General features: G+C 40.2%; 2 protein-coding genes and 1 long non-coding RNA gene across 3 annotated transcripts; 1 reads left to right on the forward strand and 2 right to left on the reverse strand.

Moving 5' to 3' along the window:
• Positions 1 to 1,187: 1,187 nt before the first annotated feature.
• LOC123986418 (extracellular calcium-sensing receptor) lies at positions 1,188 to 5,262 on the reverse strand. The gene is made up of 10 exons (XM_046074662.1): positions 5,063 to 5,262; positions 4,799 to 4,951; positions 4,511 to 4,711; positions 3,763 to 4,362; positions 3,504 to 3,634; positions 3,250 to 3,346; positions 2,959 to 3,082; positions 1,899 to 2,371; positions 1,723 to 1,803; positions 1,188 to 1,544 (listed from the first exon to the last, which is right to left on the reverse strand). The coding sequence occupies exons 1-10, from the start codon at positions 5,192 to 5,194 to the stop codon at positions 1,188 to 1,190; spliced, it is 2,349 nt and encodes a 782-aa protein (XP_045930618.1). The 5' UTR covers positions 5,195 to 5,262.
• A 6,259-nt stretch (positions 5,263 to 11,521) lies between these two features.
• LOC123985452 (extracellular calcium-sensing receptor-like) lies at positions 11,522 to 18,192 on the reverse strand. Its single transcript, XM_046072970.1, has 8 exons — positions 18,086 to 18,192; positions 17,358 to 17,652; positions 15,948 to 16,237; positions 15,372 to 15,667; positions 14,844 to 15,049; positions 14,537 to 14,758; positions 14,144 to 14,267; positions 11,522 to 12,494 (listed from the first exon to the last, which is right to left on the reverse strand). Exons 1-8 carry the CDS (start codon positions 18,190 to 18,192, stop codon positions 11,590 to 11,592), a joined length of 2,445 nt encoding a protein of 814 aa, XP_045928926.1. The 3' UTR covers positions 11,522 to 11,589.
• On the forward strand, positions 12,880 to 16,388 carry LOC123985453. The gene is made up of 2 exons (XR_006828667.1): positions 12,880 to 13,403; positions 15,382 to 16,388. It is a non-coding gene; the product is annotated as an uncharacterized LOC123985453 (long non-coding RNA).
• Positions 18,193 to 18,901: the final 709 nt, after the last annotated feature.

The raw sequence follows: 18,901 nt of genomic DNA on the forward strand, positions 1-18,901 counted from the left end.
GTGAAAAGTAATAAGTAACTGTAGGAGTATTAGTAGGAGCTTAACTTTAATATATATTCATAATATTTATAATAATTTGAAGAAAGAGACTTTTAGCAGTGAATGTTCTTTGTAGTATCTGAGGCTTCTGAGGGAATTTCCACTGAACTTATAACCTGCTACACCTGTGAGCTTTATTTTTGAATTGATCCAAAGAGTTTAGAATGTTACACACTTCAATTCAATTCAATTCAGTTTTATTTATATAGCGCCAAATCACAACAACAGTTATCTCAGAGCGCTTTTCATAAAGAGTAGGTCTAGACCATACTCTGTGATGTTATTTACAGAAGCCCAAAAATTCCCACCAAGAGCAAGCACTAGGTGACAGAGGCAAGGACCTTTCACACCTGCCTCATTTAGTTCGGTTAAAATGCACAAGAGTTCGTTTTTCCCCTTGGTGCATTTGGTGTGAATGCAGCAATCGCACTAGGGTGCGCACCAAAAGCGGACCAAACAAGCCTACCATGACCTCCTTGAAGAGGTGGCCAGGAAAAAGCTGTACAATTGTTCACGAAGATGACCATGATAAAAAGTGTGACTGACTGAAGTGAAAGTGTCAGCATCTTTCACCAAACTGTTGATGATTATTCTATAGGCAGGGCAGTCTTATCAGATTAGGCCAGATTACTTATAGTGTTTGTGTGGAACAGTTTAATTCTAGAGACAATCACCTCCATCCCTGCATATCCTGTCCTTGTGCTAAAGATTATGTGGTTGGTTCTGGTGTGGTACACTGACTGGAAATTTGGGTCAAAGTATCAATACAGTGACGATTGCTGAATTGATGCGGTTGAGTATGTTTTTTTTTCATCTTGGCATTCATTGGACACTCCTTTCATGTGTCACTGCTTTGCAATTTTTATCACTGATGAAGTTTAATTATTACTATTAGAATTAGAATTAGAATTTATATATATAATTCCCTGAAGTTCTTACCAGATAGTTAGTGTCGAGAGACATTGTACAGTAAAAGTAAAAGTATCCACACACTCCAGTCAAAACATGGAACCATGATTCATGTGGCATTTTATTTAGTTTCACATTCAAATGTAATGTTTTATTTTTACTATTTCACATTAAAATGCGTATGTTCCTGTTTGCTTGATGGCCACTTACAATTATCACCTACACCATAAATGTTAAATTCATCTAAGATATTTTCCTGTCATGCCTTTCTTAATGTTTCTCTCAGGCCGCAGTATAATTATGTAACATTTGGGCACAAAAATACAGAGTAACAGTCCAAAACTGGAGGCTAATATAGCAAATACTTCCACAGCCACAGTGAACTTCCCTGGGGAGCTGACATAAGCTGGGATGAAAGAAATCCATACAGCCCAGAAGATTAGCATGCTGAATGTTATTAACTTCGCCTCATTGAACGTATCAGGTAGCTTGCGTCCAAGGAAAGCCAGGAGGAGGCAGAAGAAGGCCAGTAGGCCAATGTAGCCCAGGACCAGGTAGAATCCAGGAGGCCATGGCTCCTTACACTCCATAACAATCTAATTATGTTCAACAATACATGAATACACATCAATCAATACATAATGTAAAATTTGCACGAGGGTGTGAAATAACAAAATGTATATGAAAAATTAAAGCCCCTATGTGTAGGATTTGAACATTTCTGACTTTGTTGGCAGTATCAAAAAAGACACTGGGGGACTCTGATGTTCTTACTTTTCCAGTTGAGGCTTGGAAGGTTGGGTTCCTGAATGGGAAGGGAGGCGCTCCCAACAGCCAACCAGCACAGAGGCAAACCTGATGGCAAGATAGGAAGGTAGGCATTTCTTTAAAAGAAAACACAAAAAAACTTGAAATAGCCACAAATTGAGGTGGTTCTGTAGCCCTCCCACCTGAGGAGCTGTGGTGCAGAGGATAAGACTCCTCTGTTGAGAGGGACCAAAAAGCTTCAGAGCCCTGATACCAGGTGCATTAGCTCTGAAGGCCAAGAGCACCACAATGGTCTTCACGAGAAGGCAGGACAGACAGAGGACAAAGCTGATTCCAAATGCTGCCTGGCGAAGCCTACATGTCCACACAGACGGTTGGCCAATGAATGCCAACGAACACAAGAAGCAGAGCTTGAGTGACAGGAGAAGCAAGAAACTTATTTCTGAGTTGTTGGCCTTGACGATCGGTGTGGAACGGAAACGGTGAAAGATAGTAGTGATGATGGTTGTCAGCACAACACCCAGCAGTGTAAGTGTGACTAGGATGATGCCCATGGTGTCATAGAAAGACAGGAATTCTTCGACCCCGGCCACACATTTTACCTTGTCTTTGTCTGACCAGTAGTATTCAGGACATTTTGTGCACTCAGTGGAACCTTTGGGGACACATATAGCAGACAACAGTGTTGGGCAAGTTACTCAGAAATTGTAATAAGTTACTAGTTACACCTTTAAAAAGTAATAATATTACTTTACTTATTACTGTGGGATAAAAGTAAAAGTAACTAGTAACTACGTTACTCGTTACATTACTGTATTACTTTCACTATGACAGCTGTGATACTTATAGCTGTCAAAAGAACGCCTCTCTCCCTCATTCTCCTTTCTTCCTTTAGCTTTTTGCTATCAGCTGACTTGAACAACATAAGGTCCGTGCCGCTGACCTGCAGCACGGTCGCGCATTCACGTCAGGGATGGTGCGTTCAGTAACGCAATAACGCAGCGTTACTTGGATTAGTAACTGTAATAATATTACAGTTTTCTAAAAGTAATCCATTACACTACTAGTTATTGGGAAAAGTAATATTATTACAGTAATCCAACACTGGTAGACACACACTCTGTGAACACATACAAATCTAAACTCTATACAGCAACAGTTTGCATCCACACAACATGCCTTGAAGGCCTTTTGCTTTTTACAGAAGATATTATATTAATAAATAAAATGTGTATGGACTACCAGTCTGGTTGCTGATCTCTCCATCTGCACAGGGTAAACAATCAAAGCAGCAGGGGGGCTCTCCTGGACGTCTGGCCTGTCGGCTGCCAGGTGAGCATTGAGCACTACATTCAGATACAGGCACCTGAACAAATAAAAAAACATGATTTTCTTTGATGCAGACTGAACAGAACAAATGTGTTTTTTTTACAGGAGAAAAATTATATCATGTATCCCAGGTCAAATTTAGTATTCTGTAGAAAGGTAAATCATTTTTAACACAAGTAGTCCATCAGTTCAGGAGACACCCACCTGTGTTTGCCCTTTTGTCCATACAATGGTGCTCTGCTCTATCTGCAATTGTTGTCCCAATGGAGCTGAACCATCATAGCTTCCCACTTTAACAAATCTAAACACAGCATTAATTTTTTTAAACCAAATAACAGGTCTTGCATCATAACCCATCTGAATGCTTCAATAGCCAAAATAAACATTAATAAAGCTTTTCAATGATCCTTCCCTAAACAAACAATTGTATTTTGGTGTCTTGAAGTATAATAATCCACCTAATTTCACCATTGCTGTCCTTCTTCCAGTTAATGATGTCATAGAGGGGGACTGGCTCTCCGCTAGAGTCAAAATATACCTTCTCCTGAAACTGGTTGGTGAAATTCACCATCTTCAGACGATGCAGCAACTGCATAAAAGGAGGAAGAAACAGACAAAGACCAGAGGAGAGAACAACAAAAACTCAAGGAAATATTATAGTAACCACAACATGCAAATACATAATTGATTTATGCATTTTGTAGTTGTTCAACTTACCTGACTAGAAGTAAATGATTTATTTTTGTCACATATCCCCTTATTTTTTCCAGTAGAATTGCAGATCAGTAAAGAATGCAGAGCATGAGCGATGGCATATACAGCTTTATACACATTATAGGATATTATGTCCTGAGATACATCACTATAACTGCTGTCAGTGTACCTCAGATCCTCTGAACCAGTGCATACAGGCTTTTCAGCAGCACCTGTATAGTTTTCATCAGCTGACGCCCTGAATGTGCGTGGTTTCTCTACAATAGGCCTGACTGAGGACCCAGAATTGTTTTGAGAGTGTAATCTGTAACCAAAATCATCCAATCCCACAAAGTTATCCATGGTATCTGCTTCATTTTCTTTCTCTCCTCTGAACTCTAGCCTACAGCCGAACAGCTCTTCCCATAACATGTTAACAAATTCCATCCCAGGTATGGGAGAGGGTCGGATATTCAACAGAAACTCTTTCAAGTCAGGGATCCTGACTCCAGGGAAGGAGAAGCCCAGAGTGCCCTCTAAGAGAAGGTGGAAGCGGGGTGAGGTCAGCAGGCTAGCGGTCACCCAGGCTTCACTGGCTACCCACTGGATTCCTGTCACATTTCTCTGAGCCAGCTGAAGAAATAAAGCATACTTAAAAATATTTGATGATGAAAGCAAACAGATCACCATGAGCACCAACGTACTTTTGATATTCAGAATTCTCATATTATTGAGTTGAGCAATATACATTAGTGAGATGTAGAGTGCTTACCTCTAAAAGCAGATCCAGCAGCTGTCCCTCTGTGGCAAAGACCACCACTACTTGTGCAGTTGAACTCTGCAGCCTGTCAGCCATTTCATGTATTTCAGCAGGCGTGGGTGATTTGGGGATAGTCAGATGAAATGCCAGACACCCACCTTGTTGTCTAAACTGATTAGAGAATGCTTGGATGCCATAGTGACTGTAGTCATCCTGAAATATGTGGAAAAAATGTTTTATAACTCATGTTGCTGTGTTTAACTGACTAACTGTAGGGTAAAAAAATTATCTTTTTCTCACCGTGGTGCCTATTGTGCCCACCCAGAGCCAGCCTAAGAATGTGACCAGCTGAACAAGACCTCTAACTTGAAAGAGATCACTCGGCACGGTCCGCAAGAACGATGGGTACATATGCTTGTCAGTAAGACAGGTACAAGTTGCAAAATAACTCACCTATAGGGAGATAAAGTTAATTTTATCTTTATCAAGACAAAATAGAGACCAATAACAAAAAAATATTACATAGTTACTGTAAATGATCCTGCCTTTTCATTCTTTTCTTACCAGTGGGATGTTAAAAGGACCAAGAATGTGAGCTGCAGCTCTTGTAGGGGAAGAGGATGCAAGGCCGATCACAGCAGGCACAGGAGAATCAGCCAGACATGAGGGCAAAGTTTCAGATTGTGTACTATCCATTCTCCTCTCTGTCAAATTGTCCTTTCTGTATTTTCTATTGTTTTTAAGACTAATTTCAGTGAGTAATCTTTTTTCAGTTTCCTCCAGTTGTTTCACCTCACTCATCACAGCTTTGGAGTGACTGACTAAAGCGAAAAGAGCTTGCAGGCTGGTGTGGACATGGTCACAGCTGTCCATGATCCGGTAGCCTAGTTTAACACCCGGTAACAGGTTTGAATTACAGTTAATTTCCTCCACTGCAAACACCATGGTCATCATCCAGCGGAAGGCTCTGTGGTCAAAGCTGCAGAAAATTAAACACAATTGAATGCAGTCTATGTGATTCATCATGAGACAGAAAACACAGTATCACAGTACAATATACATCACAACAAGTAAATAATGTAGGAGCAACAGAGAGATCTAAGCACAGCAAGAGGAAATTATTTCAGTCACTTATTTTGTTGAATAATGTGGGACAGATATCAAGAGTATTCGCACCTGCTGCAAGGTGTGAGCTGAGGTTTGCTGCTGTAGCTGTGCTGTATAGTAGGGGCCACATAGTGCAGAGGGAATAACCCCCCAATCACAACATCCCCTTCCGACTGCAGGGCTAGAGGCTCACTGTCTGCCAATTTCACACACTGAGGTAAGCTAGAAGCAGTGCCGCTCACTCCCTCTATTCCCAAACCACTCTGTTTTTCTGTTATAGTCTGTTCTTCTTTCAACACACCTCGATCTAAACTTAGTTCTTTGCTTTCATTTACACATTTAGGAACATCACAGAACACTGGAAAAAGAAGGTTAAGTAATGCCCAAAGAATCAGCCAAGTTGAAGCCCGTACAAGGGTTGAATGCAGTATGCACACTGACCCCATAAAGACTGTGTGTATGCTGGAGACAATGGTTCTCCAACATAGTCTCTGAAAGGCTAATGAAGTAGACAATTTAAAAACTTTGATGCTTGCTTCATTTCATAAGTCATATGAGTCATCACCAGAACAACCAATCACAATCAAAAAGTAAAGGGACAGGAAAGAGGAAGTCATGCTCTTTACCTCCTCCCTGTCATAATAAACACACAAAGGAAATTAAAGAGGTTTTGATTTGTTAGTGCCACTTTGTGTGATTAGGCCTAGGAATAATAAAATCCTAAAAGCTAAAACTGGAACAACTCCATGTTACTATGGAATATTTAAGTATACATTTATATATTTTATAAATATATATTTAGTATGACAAAAATGTAGTTGCCAGAAGTATGAGGTTTCAGTTCCTGGGAACAAATAAAATCATTTTGAATAATTACATTTTAGACTGTACACAGATTTTATACTGACTCTTAGATCAAACAATAACATAAAGAGGAAATATTAAATGCTAATAGAAATTAATCTTGATATTTTGATAATGTTGAAAACAAATCCTGCTGTAGCTAAAATATCATTTTGTATGAATGTTTTTTACCCTTCCCAAAATTTGAAACATCAAATGGCCTTGTATACTGCTACCACCTATTGGACATCATATAGTAAAGCTAGTGTGCGTGTTATATTTGCATCAATGCTTATGTCTGATTTACAGCTGTGCATTGCTAATGTTGTTTTTGGTCTACCATCCCCAATAAAGGATAATTTGCCCTCCAGATAAGAAAGATTATCTAATTAAGAAATATGAGAATATTCAGTAACTGACTTGTGTATTAAAGTAATCTCTGTTACTGTTTCTAAATGTAGCACTTTAAGTAGTTCAACATATTTGATGAAGTTGATGTACTACCTATACGTTGCTTTGGATAAAGCATTGGCTAAATCAAACTAATGTCAAGTCATGTAAACTTGTAAAAAAAACAAATAAATAACACAATGTGTTTGACCCATTTGACACAGATTTACATCATTGTTTGTTTGGTCTTTTACACCACCCATTCTTGTAGGTCACGTAGAGACAGGACCTAATACACATTTACCAATTGTTAATGGATCGAATGGTAATAATACAAGATAATGAGCTGAATTGGCTTAAGTGAAACCTGAACTCCGAACTGCTTTTTTTCCTGTGGTGTAAAAGACCAAACAAACAATGATGTAAATCTGTGCAGGGAATGACATAGTCTGGTATATAAAATCAAGTGACTGTGCCAAAGTATTAGAAAACAGGTGACAGGAGGGCATTTGTTGACACACACCTGTGTGTCCTGATTTTGTTCTCTTCCTCTTTCTTACTGCCTGTGTTTTCCTCTCTCTCCTTATCTTGTTAATTACAAAGACAATTTTATTTGAATGGGGTGCACAAGGCTTGTGATGTGGCTCTGGTGGGCTGTTTGAGGTCAACTACTCATCTGTTTTTCCTGAGGTTTCCTAAACCTCAGAGCTAAGTCATCCATGGTGCCAAGGGTGAGCTTCACACACAATACAGCAGAAAAATAGTGCTGAGCATAGTATAATCATCATTTTAATCTGGATTTTATTTTCTCAGGTGAAACAGTTTTGAGAATAAAGATGTCAGTGGGTGGAAGCTGATGGAGAATTATGCACTGGACAGGAATATTTAGAGAATGTGGAGACAAAGTTGTGGTGTACAATGGGTAAAAGGCTGTTTATGCTCTGGCGTATGCCCTTGATGACATGCTGCAGTGTAAGCCAGGGACAGGGCCTTTCAGTCAGCACAGCTGTGCCACTTTGCAAAGACTGGAGCCATGGCAGGTGTGATATCACTTTACTCTACACCTGTTTTTGATTTTTAAACCCTTGACTACATTGTCAGGTCTTTTCCATCGCATAAAACTAGCATGTAAAAATAGTACAAATTATTATGTATGACAAAACATAGTGTGTCAGAGTAATCTGGATTGTGGTTACATACTGTAAGAACACAACCTATTAGATCAAATTGAATATGCTTGTTTTGCATGTACCAAATTTCTGCTTTTTTGGATAGTCTGTTGTACAGCTGGTGTGTCTGTGTATTCTGTCATCCATTTAAGGTTGTACATTATTTGCACAAGGTCAGCTTCACCACACCATTTGGTTATCAAGTGTCATTTATTGAGAATGGCGATGTCTTACCAATCTATGTTATCCGGAACTGGCTGTGGCTCCCTGATGGAAGAACTATGATTCAGAGAGTAAGAGTAGTTAAGAAGTTGGTCTCCAAAGGTGGGGAACTCACAATTGATGATGATACAATCTTCAGGAACTTTGAATCCAAAGAGGTCACCTCTGCTTTTTTTCATAACCCAATTGTTACACAATCCTGCTGAGACCTGAGAGGGACACAAGGAAAGCCATCATTGTTTGAGGTACCACAAAGTTATAAAACATTGCTTAGTTACTAGTATTAGTGAACAATGATGTGCTTATTAGCCCATAATTACATTCAGTCACACTTCTGAGAAGATGTAAAACAAAACAAGTGTGGGGGCTGTAACACTTGCAACAAATAACATCAGTTAAGAAAAGGGCCAGTTTAAGGAATATTTAAAAGAGGACACTGAGTTTGCCTGCCTGAGATCCTCAGAGGGAGTTAGCAGATCACATATATAGACAGATACCAGATCATTTACAGCTTTAAAAAGAAGCAGTGAAATCTTAAAATCTGTTCTGAAACTGACAGGAATCAGTGAGGGGCAGCAAGCATTGGTGTGATGTGGTTAATTTTTCTTGACTGTCAGCAGCATTGCATAAAAGTTGCAGCCTTTGGATGTTTCGCCTGCTGATACCATAATTAGGTGCATGATAATCATCTGGAGGAGATAAAAGCACGGATGACCTTTTCTAGATCTACAGATTAAAGGAATGACCTGATCTTGGTTTAATGTCTCACCTGCACAAAGCTGGACTCCACCACTTTAGGGATCTAAGCATCAAAAAAACAACTCAGACTCAAAAACAACACCTAGGTTACATAAAGCATAAAGTTAGATAAAGCACCCAGATAACTATTTTTCACTCCTCCCTGCATCCAGCAGTGCCGGCAACCATACCAATGTAAACCCTGCTGCTGAATGACTGAAGCTGAACAGGTTTGGGCGTGGTCAGTACCTGGATGGGAGATCTCCTGGGAAAACTAAGTTGCTGCTGGAAGAGGTGATGGTGGGCCAGTAGGAGGCAGTCTTTCCTCTGGTCCTAATAATAAGATCCCAATGCCCTAGTGCGGTGACGGGGACACTGTGCTGTATGAGATGCTGTCCTTCGGATGAGACATTAAATTGAGGTCCTGACTCACGGTGGTCCTTAAAGATTCCATGGCACTTGTCAAAAAGAGTAGGCGGTTCCCTGGTTTTATGGCAAAATGTATAATAATAATCATCCCCCGTAGTAATTGGCTCAATGTTTCCCTCCCTGTCCGCCTCAAGCTGATGTGTGGTGAGCGCTCTGGTGCTAAATGGCCGCCGTGCATCACCCAGGTGGGTGCTACACATTGGTAGTGGTTGAGGTGATTTTAATCAACGTTGTGAAGTCTGTCTGTGAAGATTCTCAGTCATCCAGGTCATAGTTATCCAACGAAGGTTAAAGTCAAGGGCAACTGGACTTGGTGAAGTCTGTGTTCACAGCATTAGCGCTATACTGCATGTTGAATGGCAGTGGTGGCAGCAGGCTTGGGAAAAAAACTGTTGTGGGGACAGCCCAGCTGACGGCGAGTGTCCTGGTTTCCCATTTTTTTTCTTGATTTATTTTACCCATTGTTTTGCTCTGCCTGCCTCCCTGTGTTCTCCTCCTCTCTCCCTTGGCTCCTGAGCCTAGCCAACTACCCGCACCTGCACCTCGTCAGCCTTCCACACCTGCCAGTAATCAACCTCATCCCTGCCTGTATTTTAACCCCGGTTCTCCACACCATCTTCGCTTGATCGTCGTTGCTCCATACCTGGTGCCACCTCTACATTCAGGCTCTCATGTTTCTTGTTTTCTCTCATTTTCCCTGTACTTTGTCGCTCCAGTCACTAACCCTGTCATTCTGTCTGTTTTCCCTCCCAGGTTCACTCACCCTCGTCATCCGTTCTGTCTGCTGGGCTCATCCTCTGGTCCTCTCCTCTCGGGCTTCCTCCACAGCGCCCTCCCGGCTCCTCCCCGCTCCTCGCCTCACCACCTGCGCCTCGCCTGCTCCTCGGTCCTCCGTGCCCGCGTCCCCCGGCGTCCACCTCACCTCACCTCTTCCCTAGCCCCCTCCGTGAACCCTCAATAAAACCTCCTTCCCTCTGAGCGTTGCGTTTGGGTCCTTTCTGTCCCGTCTCCCAACAGTAACCTATATGTCCTTTTGCCTTGCCACATCTTCCAGCTCTTCCTGTCTTCCTGCTGCTTCAGGAGTCCACCTGATCCAAGACATACAGCTGCAACGTCAATCATCAACCTTTCGGCTAAGATGTTCCGGTACCAAACACACAGATGAACCACCTCCTTATGCTTGAGCATGGTGTATGTTATGGGCAATCCATGACTAGCACAGCAGTCCAAAAACAAGATACCACTAAAGGGTGGCTGAACTCACAGGATCTCTAAAACCAAAGGAAAAAGTACCACTGACCTTTTTAGAACTGATAACAACACAGCTACAACCCTCTTAAACGCTCATCTCTTTCTCATGTGGCTGCAGAAATATGTCCCAAAGATGCCTTAAAGCTCGCTTTAGGCCCTGAATGGCCTGTTTCAGTAATGCACTATAGTACTGCACTATAAACCTGTGATAGACTGTTACCGTTGCTCTTATTGTAGGATATATGGTCACATTTTGCTGGCATACCATCATGTTGGCCTACCATTACATTAACAATTTTTCTGTAAAAGTGCTTATGCTTATAAATCCTACTAAAAATAGTTATCATTGACTATAGTAAATGTAAATGAGTTAGGGGTTAGGGTATATACCCCATCACACTTTAAGTGTAAGAAATATCACTTCCTACAAATCAAATGTGTTCTTAATTGAGTTATTATTAGTAAAATTAATTACATTATGTTGGAAAGTAAACAATTAAATCAGTTCTCATATTTTACATTTGCTGCAGTTCATATCTTATGAAGATTTATTTTGGTGACGTGACAGGAGTTAGCAAACATTGTTGCAAAACTATGTCAGTAGAACCAGCTTTTCTTTTGATTTGCATGTAATATGCTATGACCTCCAAACATTTTGCTTAAAACTTGCAACCATTTAAACAGAGTTTTAGTCCAACAGAAATATTATTCAAACCGCAATGATTTTCTCAAAATATTGAGACAGAACCCAGTTATGAATTTAGAATTTATTCAGCACATGATACAATAATTTGAAAATAAGACAATAACATATTAAAAGGATATCCCAAAAACACAAAAATAAAGAAAATTCTTTACTGTGGAAAAAAGACTGTTCAATGTGCACAGCATAAGCTCTATACTGTATATTTCCATCTTAATTTTTGCAAAACTTCAGATCTCTTAGGATTTATTTTTGTTCATTAAATGTTTCTTGGTGTTCTTCTCTGGCTGAAACAATATGATGAAACACTTTGGAGCAAATATACACAGTATTAGTCCAAAACTGGAGGCCAGAATGGCAAATATCTCCACAGCCACAGTAAATTTCCCAGGAGAGCTGACATATGCTGGGATAAAGGTAATCCAGACTGCACAGAATATCAGCATGCTGAAGGTGATGAGCTTGGCTTCATTAAAATTATCAGGTAGTTTCCGGGCTAGGACAGCCAACACAAAGCAAAGGACAGCCAGTAGGCCTATGTAACCGAGCACAGCACAGAACCCAACAGCTGAGCCTAATGCACACTCCAGGATGATTCTCTCCTTGTATAATGTTAGATTTTTCATTGGAAAAGGAGGACTAACAACCAACCAAATAGTACATATTAAAACTTGAATGAACGTGAATGACACTACAGTCATTCTTTGCTGTAGAGGACCAAACCATTTCATGATGCTACTACCTGGGAGTGTAGCTTTGAAGGCCATTAACACTACTATAGTTTTTGCGAGAACACAAGAGATGCAGAGGACGAAGGTGATCCCAAACGCTGTGTGGCGCAGAATGCAGGACCACTCAGAGGGTGCTCCAATGAAAGTTAATGAACATAAGAAACATAGAGTCAGGGAGAAGAGCAGCAGGAAGCTCAGCTCAGAGTTGTTGGCCCTGACAATCGGAGATGTCCTGTGACGAAAGAAGACAGCTGCTGTTACAATGGCAAGGCAGGCACCACCAACTGAGAACGCAGCCAGGATCATTCCAAGGACCTCGTCGAATGACAGAAACTCTACAGGCTTGGAAAGACAGGTGTCTCGTTCTGCATTAGGCCAAAAGTCCTTGGAGCAAGAGAAGCAATCAGGGGAATCTGAGAAATCAAAAAGGTTTTTTAGCAGTTTTACTTTTGATGTTGTATATATATGTAGCCGAGTTAAAAATGCTATACATTGTGTTTAACTGATAAAAAGCATATAAAGCATGTGATCTAGTTAAAAACAAATTCATTGTTGTTAAAATTGTGGTTTACAAGCTATTTCATAAAAGATTAAAAAGCTACAGTGTAATAAATACGTTAGTAATATGTGCAGTTATGAGTGTTTTATTTTGAAGAGTTCTGTCTAGTAAAGAGGAAGTGGTATGTAAGAATAAGGGTAATACTGGTAATTCATTGGTCTATGTGGGGGGTTCAGAGGTGCACAGGAAGAGAGAGTAAGAATGTAGAAAAAAAAACAGTGGGAGCTTGACTACGAACGATGCGAAGTGTGTGAAGTTCATGCAAAGCAGTATGTAGTAAGTTGGTGTTTTAGACTGCCAACTCGACAGTCTTACCACAGAATACCATCCTGCGTACTTTTATGAGAAGTTAGACATTTCTTCCCGAAACGTATCGTACAGTTATTCACGTGTGTATCATAGCTCGTCTGCACATAGTGTTTTGTGTTAGCATTCATTAGCAAAGTGAATGGACTCTTAGCCAGTATAGCTAACTCAGCTGTATACTATTGCACTAGTTCATGGGTTTCGACGTGAAAATCCTGAAGAGTTATCTGAAAGCTACAACTGCGTTGTCAAAGCTCTGAGTTCTTTAGAAGGAGGGACACCGACCACGCCAGTTTGGACACATGCTCGCACCCCTGTTCGACACCAGAGACCGAGAGACGACAGCGGCAGAGCGCGGGACAGACCACGCCATCTTTGGACACCTGCTTGCCCTTGTTTTGCTGGAGACCGGGAAAGACTGTTGAACTCTGCACAGTGGATTGAACTGTTGCATAAGGTAAAAACTCTTTCATTCTGTTGCTCCTTTGAGTGAAGTGGACCAATAGTTTAAATTTCGTCGCTCTCAAGCATCGCAACAGGCCTGCAACGAAGTTTGGGGTTTTATTTTATTTTATATGCCGGCTTGTGCGTGTGCGTGCTTGGTGAATGTGGGCCCACTGAGTTAACATTAGAGTTGAATTTGAACTGAAGGTAACTGAAAAGTTGTTATAGTGTGTTTACACCAGTAACAGGGGATTAATATTATTGTGTTACCCTGGTATTCAAGAAAAGGGATATTTTTTTTATTGTTTATGTTAAAATTGCCAAAGTAAAATGGGGATTTATTATTTCTAAACTAACCCTGATGTGCTGCATTGTTATTACTTTTACCAAAGGTATATTCAACACATAAGGTAAATGTCTGTGTTTGTTGACAAGGTGGTACATTTATTTTATTGCAGCATGCTAGTTACTCTAATGTAGGTTCCGTGTGACTTTACAGAGCTAATAGATGTTAGATGAACCTAGCTTAGTGACAGTGGTGTTGCAAATCATTTGAGATAAATACAGAAACCGAAGACAATTAAAGTGTATAGAGACCAAAGATAAAAGGAACCTTGTTTCAAGTATTCAGTTAGTTTGATTTAAGAACTCAGGGCCCCACCCTGCTTAAGATAGGGAAAGGTGGGCTACACACACATATATATATATATATAGGCTATATATATGTATATATATTTGGAAAAAGAAAATTACCTGTAGCATTACTAATCTCTCCTTCAGGACACGGTATACAGTCATAACAGCAGACGGGCTTTCCTTTCTGCAGCACTTTACGAGTTCCTGGAGGACAGCTATCAGTGCACACTGACACAGGGACCTGGCACATAGATACAAACAAACTCACACATATTCAGGTGTGCTACGCAGCTCTTAGGACTAAAATATAGGTTCACATATTTTCAAATCTGTCATCCAAACAATACTCAAATGTCAAAATGTGTATTGAAAATGTTATTTGACACTGTACCATTAATTCTGTTAATAATAGCTTTGAACTGTAACTCATTTAATGCACACATATGGTCCCCTTTAAGATCACCAAATTTGAAAGTTGATTATGTAAAATATAGCTTGTGGGGTCCTTACTTGTGTCCGGCCCTCCACCCAGTTGAGGTTCCTGTTGATACGGAACTCTTGGCCCACTGGCAGTGACGCATCGTAGTGTCCTACTGTCACCAACTCAATTCTGCCACTTTCACTTTTTTGCCAGTTAACCAGCTCGTATCTGGCCACAGGATCTCCATTGGCATCAAACGACACATCATAACCATTCTGGGAAAAATTTACTTTCTTCAGCTGAGTAAGAACCTGTGAGGATGAAGGAAGACCATGAAAGAGAGAAAGGAAAGAATGTCAAAAAAAATTCATTTCATAAAAGGCATATCATAGCAACCTGTTTGGACTCTATACTTGTGAATTTGTCACACAGAGTTGTAGAATTTGTGTCCTGACACACAGCATTATGAATGGCATGTGCTATTGCATAAACAGCCTTGTACACCATGTTAGTTATTCTGAGCTGAGATGTGTCGGTGTACTGGCTCTGGAGCATCTGTATGTCTTCAGTTCCATCACATACTCTCTTTTCTATAGCTGTACCTAAAAACACACAGAGACAGAGGCATGTGCTTTTTAGCCTTGTTAATGGTTTAAAATATTATTCTTTCTTGCTTTATTTATGTTTTATTTCAACTGCCAAATGTGCCTTATAGAAACTACAAATCAATCTTCACACAATGGTCACACTTATAAGACAAAAAATGCTTGTTTCAATGTGTTTGAAATAAATAAATAATTTGATATTACTGTTCAATAATAGCCTAATTAGAACCAACTGTTACTGACAGTTTACAGAACAACACAATTTCAAGGGCACAACTGAAAGTATCACGTATATTAAAAATCAACAAAGCTTTCTCACTTTTTTCCAGCATGCAGTTGAAAGCATCCTCCCAAAACTCAGTAAGCACCGGAGAGGCAGCCACTTTAGTGGGAGAGAGATCCAGCAAGAAGTCTCTCAGACCTGGGATGACAGATTTCTCAATGCCAAATCCGATGGCTCCAGCACAGAAGCTGAACCTCAGCATATCTGAGTCAGTTACCCAAGACTCACTGCCTATCCACTGGCGAGGTGGAGAAGGCTCACGCGACAGCTCCTCCAGCAGGATCCTCATGTCTCCAGAAGCTACAAATGCCACAACAACCATAGCTGTGGACCTGGAGAGACATTAGAGTGCATTATGTTATACCAGTATAAAAATGAAAATGATATTTTCATCAAGATAGTTAACACACAAAAAAAAAACCCATAAGAGATACTATACTTTTTGGTTTGTTGAATTAAGAGTATTGGTCTCTACAGGTCTCTACAGTATTGGTCTCACTGATTTTGCTTTTGTAACAATATCATTAATAAACATATGAGAAATAAACGTTATAAAAGCATTATATGATATAGTCAGTCGGTGTCAGCACAGGGAACAAGTGATGTAGAAACCTGCGGATAACGTCAGCCACTCTCTGGATCCTGCTACGTGGGTGGGTCCGATAGAAAGACTCTGAATATTCCACACAGATCCCCTCTTTCTGCGCTGCGTGAAGGAAAGATGCCATGCCATTATTTCCATAGTCCGAATCCGAGCGGACAGCACCTATCCAAGTCCAGCCAAAGTGTTTTACAAGTTTGGCCAGCGCTTCAGCCTGGAACTGGTCACTAGGGATTGTTCTGAAGAAACTCGGGTACTGTCGCTTATCGGACAGGCATGCACAAGTGGCAAAGTGGCTAACCTAAAGGAAAACAGAGTTGTTGCTTTTTAAGGAACAGAAAATGAGCACTGGCCTATATCAACACCAAGAGTTTTACTTCAACATTAAAAGGGACACATATCAAGCATGAGGTATGGGGATCCTCCCACAAAGCATTAAAGACTTAATTTTTTTCTTTCTGGTTATTTTTTCTCTACCAGTTTCTGCCTCTTCTGTATCATTTTACAGTAGGAGTGCCACAATTTATAAAAAGTTCAACACAAAATTCAGGTGGCTGGTGATAATTCAAAATATAAAATTATATTGGAATATAATGACTGAGGGATTCTGCATTGGTTTCAAACATGTATTCTCCTGTAGATCAATTCATCTCATTTAATATAATCTTGCTGTATTTACACATATAGGTATGATTTAGTCTTCACTCCTATTTTGTTAGTTTGTAACCAATTTAAATGTGCTGTGCATTAGCCTACATGTCCGCTCTGATGATAGCCTATCCAATTCCGACCGTTTCACAGACACATCCCAGACACTGCGCGCACTGAGACAATTGCGATGCTCTTCATCGTAGATGAAAAACCAAAACCAACTGAAAATACTTCTGATCAGGCATAAAACAACACAAATCCAGAAAAAGTTTAACATCACATCAATTGCAGCCCACAGCCACTTCAGTATGAAGCATCCTGGAGCAGTGAGGGAGTCCTAAACAGAGCGAGGGAGACGCACAGACAACAGCGATACAGAGCCACCGATCAGAGGGAAGACGCCACACTGCAGTCCAAACTTTTACAAGTCTAAATAACTGGGCTGCCAAGAAATACTAAAACATGCACATATGACTCAAATCAGCCTATTACATATTGTGCCTCATAATATTATGATTGAAATCTTGAAATCTCAGATTAGGGTATAATTTTTTTTCCTAACATGGCCCTAATACTCCCTCTCAGTTGGCAGACAACAATCTCGCATTTCGGTTTATGTTATTTATGCGGCTGGCTGTTAACGGTTTGTGTAGCCTACCAAATACAGACACTGACAGACAAGAGTGGTTGTATATACTTTTTAAATGACTAGGCTACTTGGGGCAATATCATTCTACACACATCATTTGACAGAAATTTTAAAAAATTACTTGAGGAATGTTGAAGGGCCCGATGACGCGCGACATGCTGATGGATGGCGTAGACCCAGACTCAGCAACGACAGCCATCACCATACCAAATTGAGAGCAATTATCGCCGGTGTAAAACACGGGGACAAGGCCGTTTGAAAGCTGGAATGCCACATGCACCGCTACGGGCACTGAGGCGCACGAATCATGGATCTGATAACCGAGCTTGATGCCTGGCAGCAGCTCCGTGCTGTTGTTAATCTCCTCGATGGCGAAAACCATTGCGCGGGAGAAGCGCAGTTCACGGGAGTCAATGCTGCACACAAACATTAGTGTCACTGTTCAAATTTACATAATAACTTTACCAGAGAAACCACAATAACACATCATAACCATTTCTGAAAAAAAAATTTATGGAGGGTAACTGATAAACTGCACTGCCACCAAAATTCCAAACACTTAATGCAGGGATTAAGTATAGTGATTTAAAGATTTAATTGGTTTTATCCTGTGAAAACTTGTATAAATACGCCAGTATTTTCAGTTAAGAAACATAGTTTTAAATAGTCACATTATAATATTTAATTTATATGGCCAACTAATAATTTTACACTCAATGTTAAAAAATAGGTTTTTCTTCAATACCACATAAAAGCTTTGCAACAGGATTGTAACCACTCATATAAATCAAAACATTTCTATCCCCACGCAGTCTAACATCATCTTATCCCCCACTTCTTCTTACTAACCTCCCTGTGCACTTTAATGGCTTAGGCATGGTGGTGAAGTTATGCTTCACTGTATGCATGTAGTTATGTATGGAGAAAACACCCCCAATAACGTAGTCACCATCCATTGAGAATGCAGGCAGACGAGCGGAACCCTGGAGTTTACAATTCACAGATGTGGCCTCAGTTGTAACTCCAGCACCAGTCCTGTCATCTGTAAAACCAGTCTTTTGTTTTAGACCATCTCCAGAACCATTCAAGGCAAGAAATGAGTTCAGCTCACACAAACCCAGAGACAGGATCAGGCCAATAAAGAGAGCTGAGATCTCCATCCCTCAAGTGTCTGTATGTGGGTATACTGTGTGTGTGTGTCTTCTCTAGTTTATATAGATTTTTTAACAAAACTTCCCTCCTACGTCAGCTTAGGATACATCAGAGAGAGGATGCCCTTACCCAGTGGTCCTTGTCTAAGTATTTTCAATGGACTGCATCATGTAGTGACCCTGTCTTTGTCCTTTTTTTGCTTTGATTTTGTTCACATCCGTTTATCCTTTAGTAGGATGTTTTTTGCAGTTTAAACCTGTTTTAAATTAATCACAAGATTATAAGTATTGTTCCACTATGAAAAAAACCTATCCTCCTGTGAGTTCCCTTAGATCAGCTGCTCTATGATCTTAAACAGCTGAGAATTATTTTTTATTACTACTCCCTGATATAGAGGAAGCAGTAAATATTTAGTTTGGTTAGGTTTAGGCACCAAAACTTTTGGTTTAGGGAAACATTGTGGTTTGGGTTTAAATATGTACAATAACTAAGTAGCATAACTTTACTTAGTTA

Source organism: Micropterus dolomieu, linkage group LG17 (assembly GCF_021292245.1).
Source record: "Micropterus dolomieu isolate WLL.071019.BEF.003 ecotype Adirondacks linkage group LG17, ASM2129224v1, whole genome shotgun sequence".
NCBI classification, from domain to species: domain Eukaryota; kingdom Metazoa; phylum Chordata; class Actinopteri; order Centrarchiformes; family Centrarchidae; genus Micropterus; species Micropterus dolomieu.

Excerpts from the sequence above, each read along its gene's own strand:
- LOC123986418 (XM_046074662.1), bottom strand. The coding sequence starts at position 5,194 with ATGGATAGTACACAATCTGAAACTTTGCCCTCATGTCTGGCTGATTCT. Across the intron at positions 3,635-3,762 it reads AATCATTTACTTCTAGTCAG|TTGCTGCATCGTCTGAAGAT; the intron begins GTAAGTTGAACA and ends CCTTTTATGCAG. Across the intron at positions 1,804-1,898 it reads TCTGCACCACAGCTCCTCAG|GTTTGCCTCTGTGCTGGTTG; the intron begins GTGGGAGGGCTA and ends TCTTGCCATCAG.
- LOC123985452 (XM_046072970.1), bottom strand. The coding sequence starts at position 18,192 with ATGGATGGTGACTACGTTATTGGGGGTGTTTTCTCCATACATAACTAC. Across the intron at positions 16,238-17,357 it reads GGCCCTTCAACATTCCTCAA|GTTAGCCACTTTGCCACTTG; the intron begins GTAATTTTTTAA and ends GTTTTCCTTTAG. Across the intron at positions 14,268-14,536 it reads GGGTGGAGGGCCGGACACAA|GTCCCTGTGTCAGTGTGCAC; the intron begins GTAAGGACCCCA and ends TCTATGTGCCAG.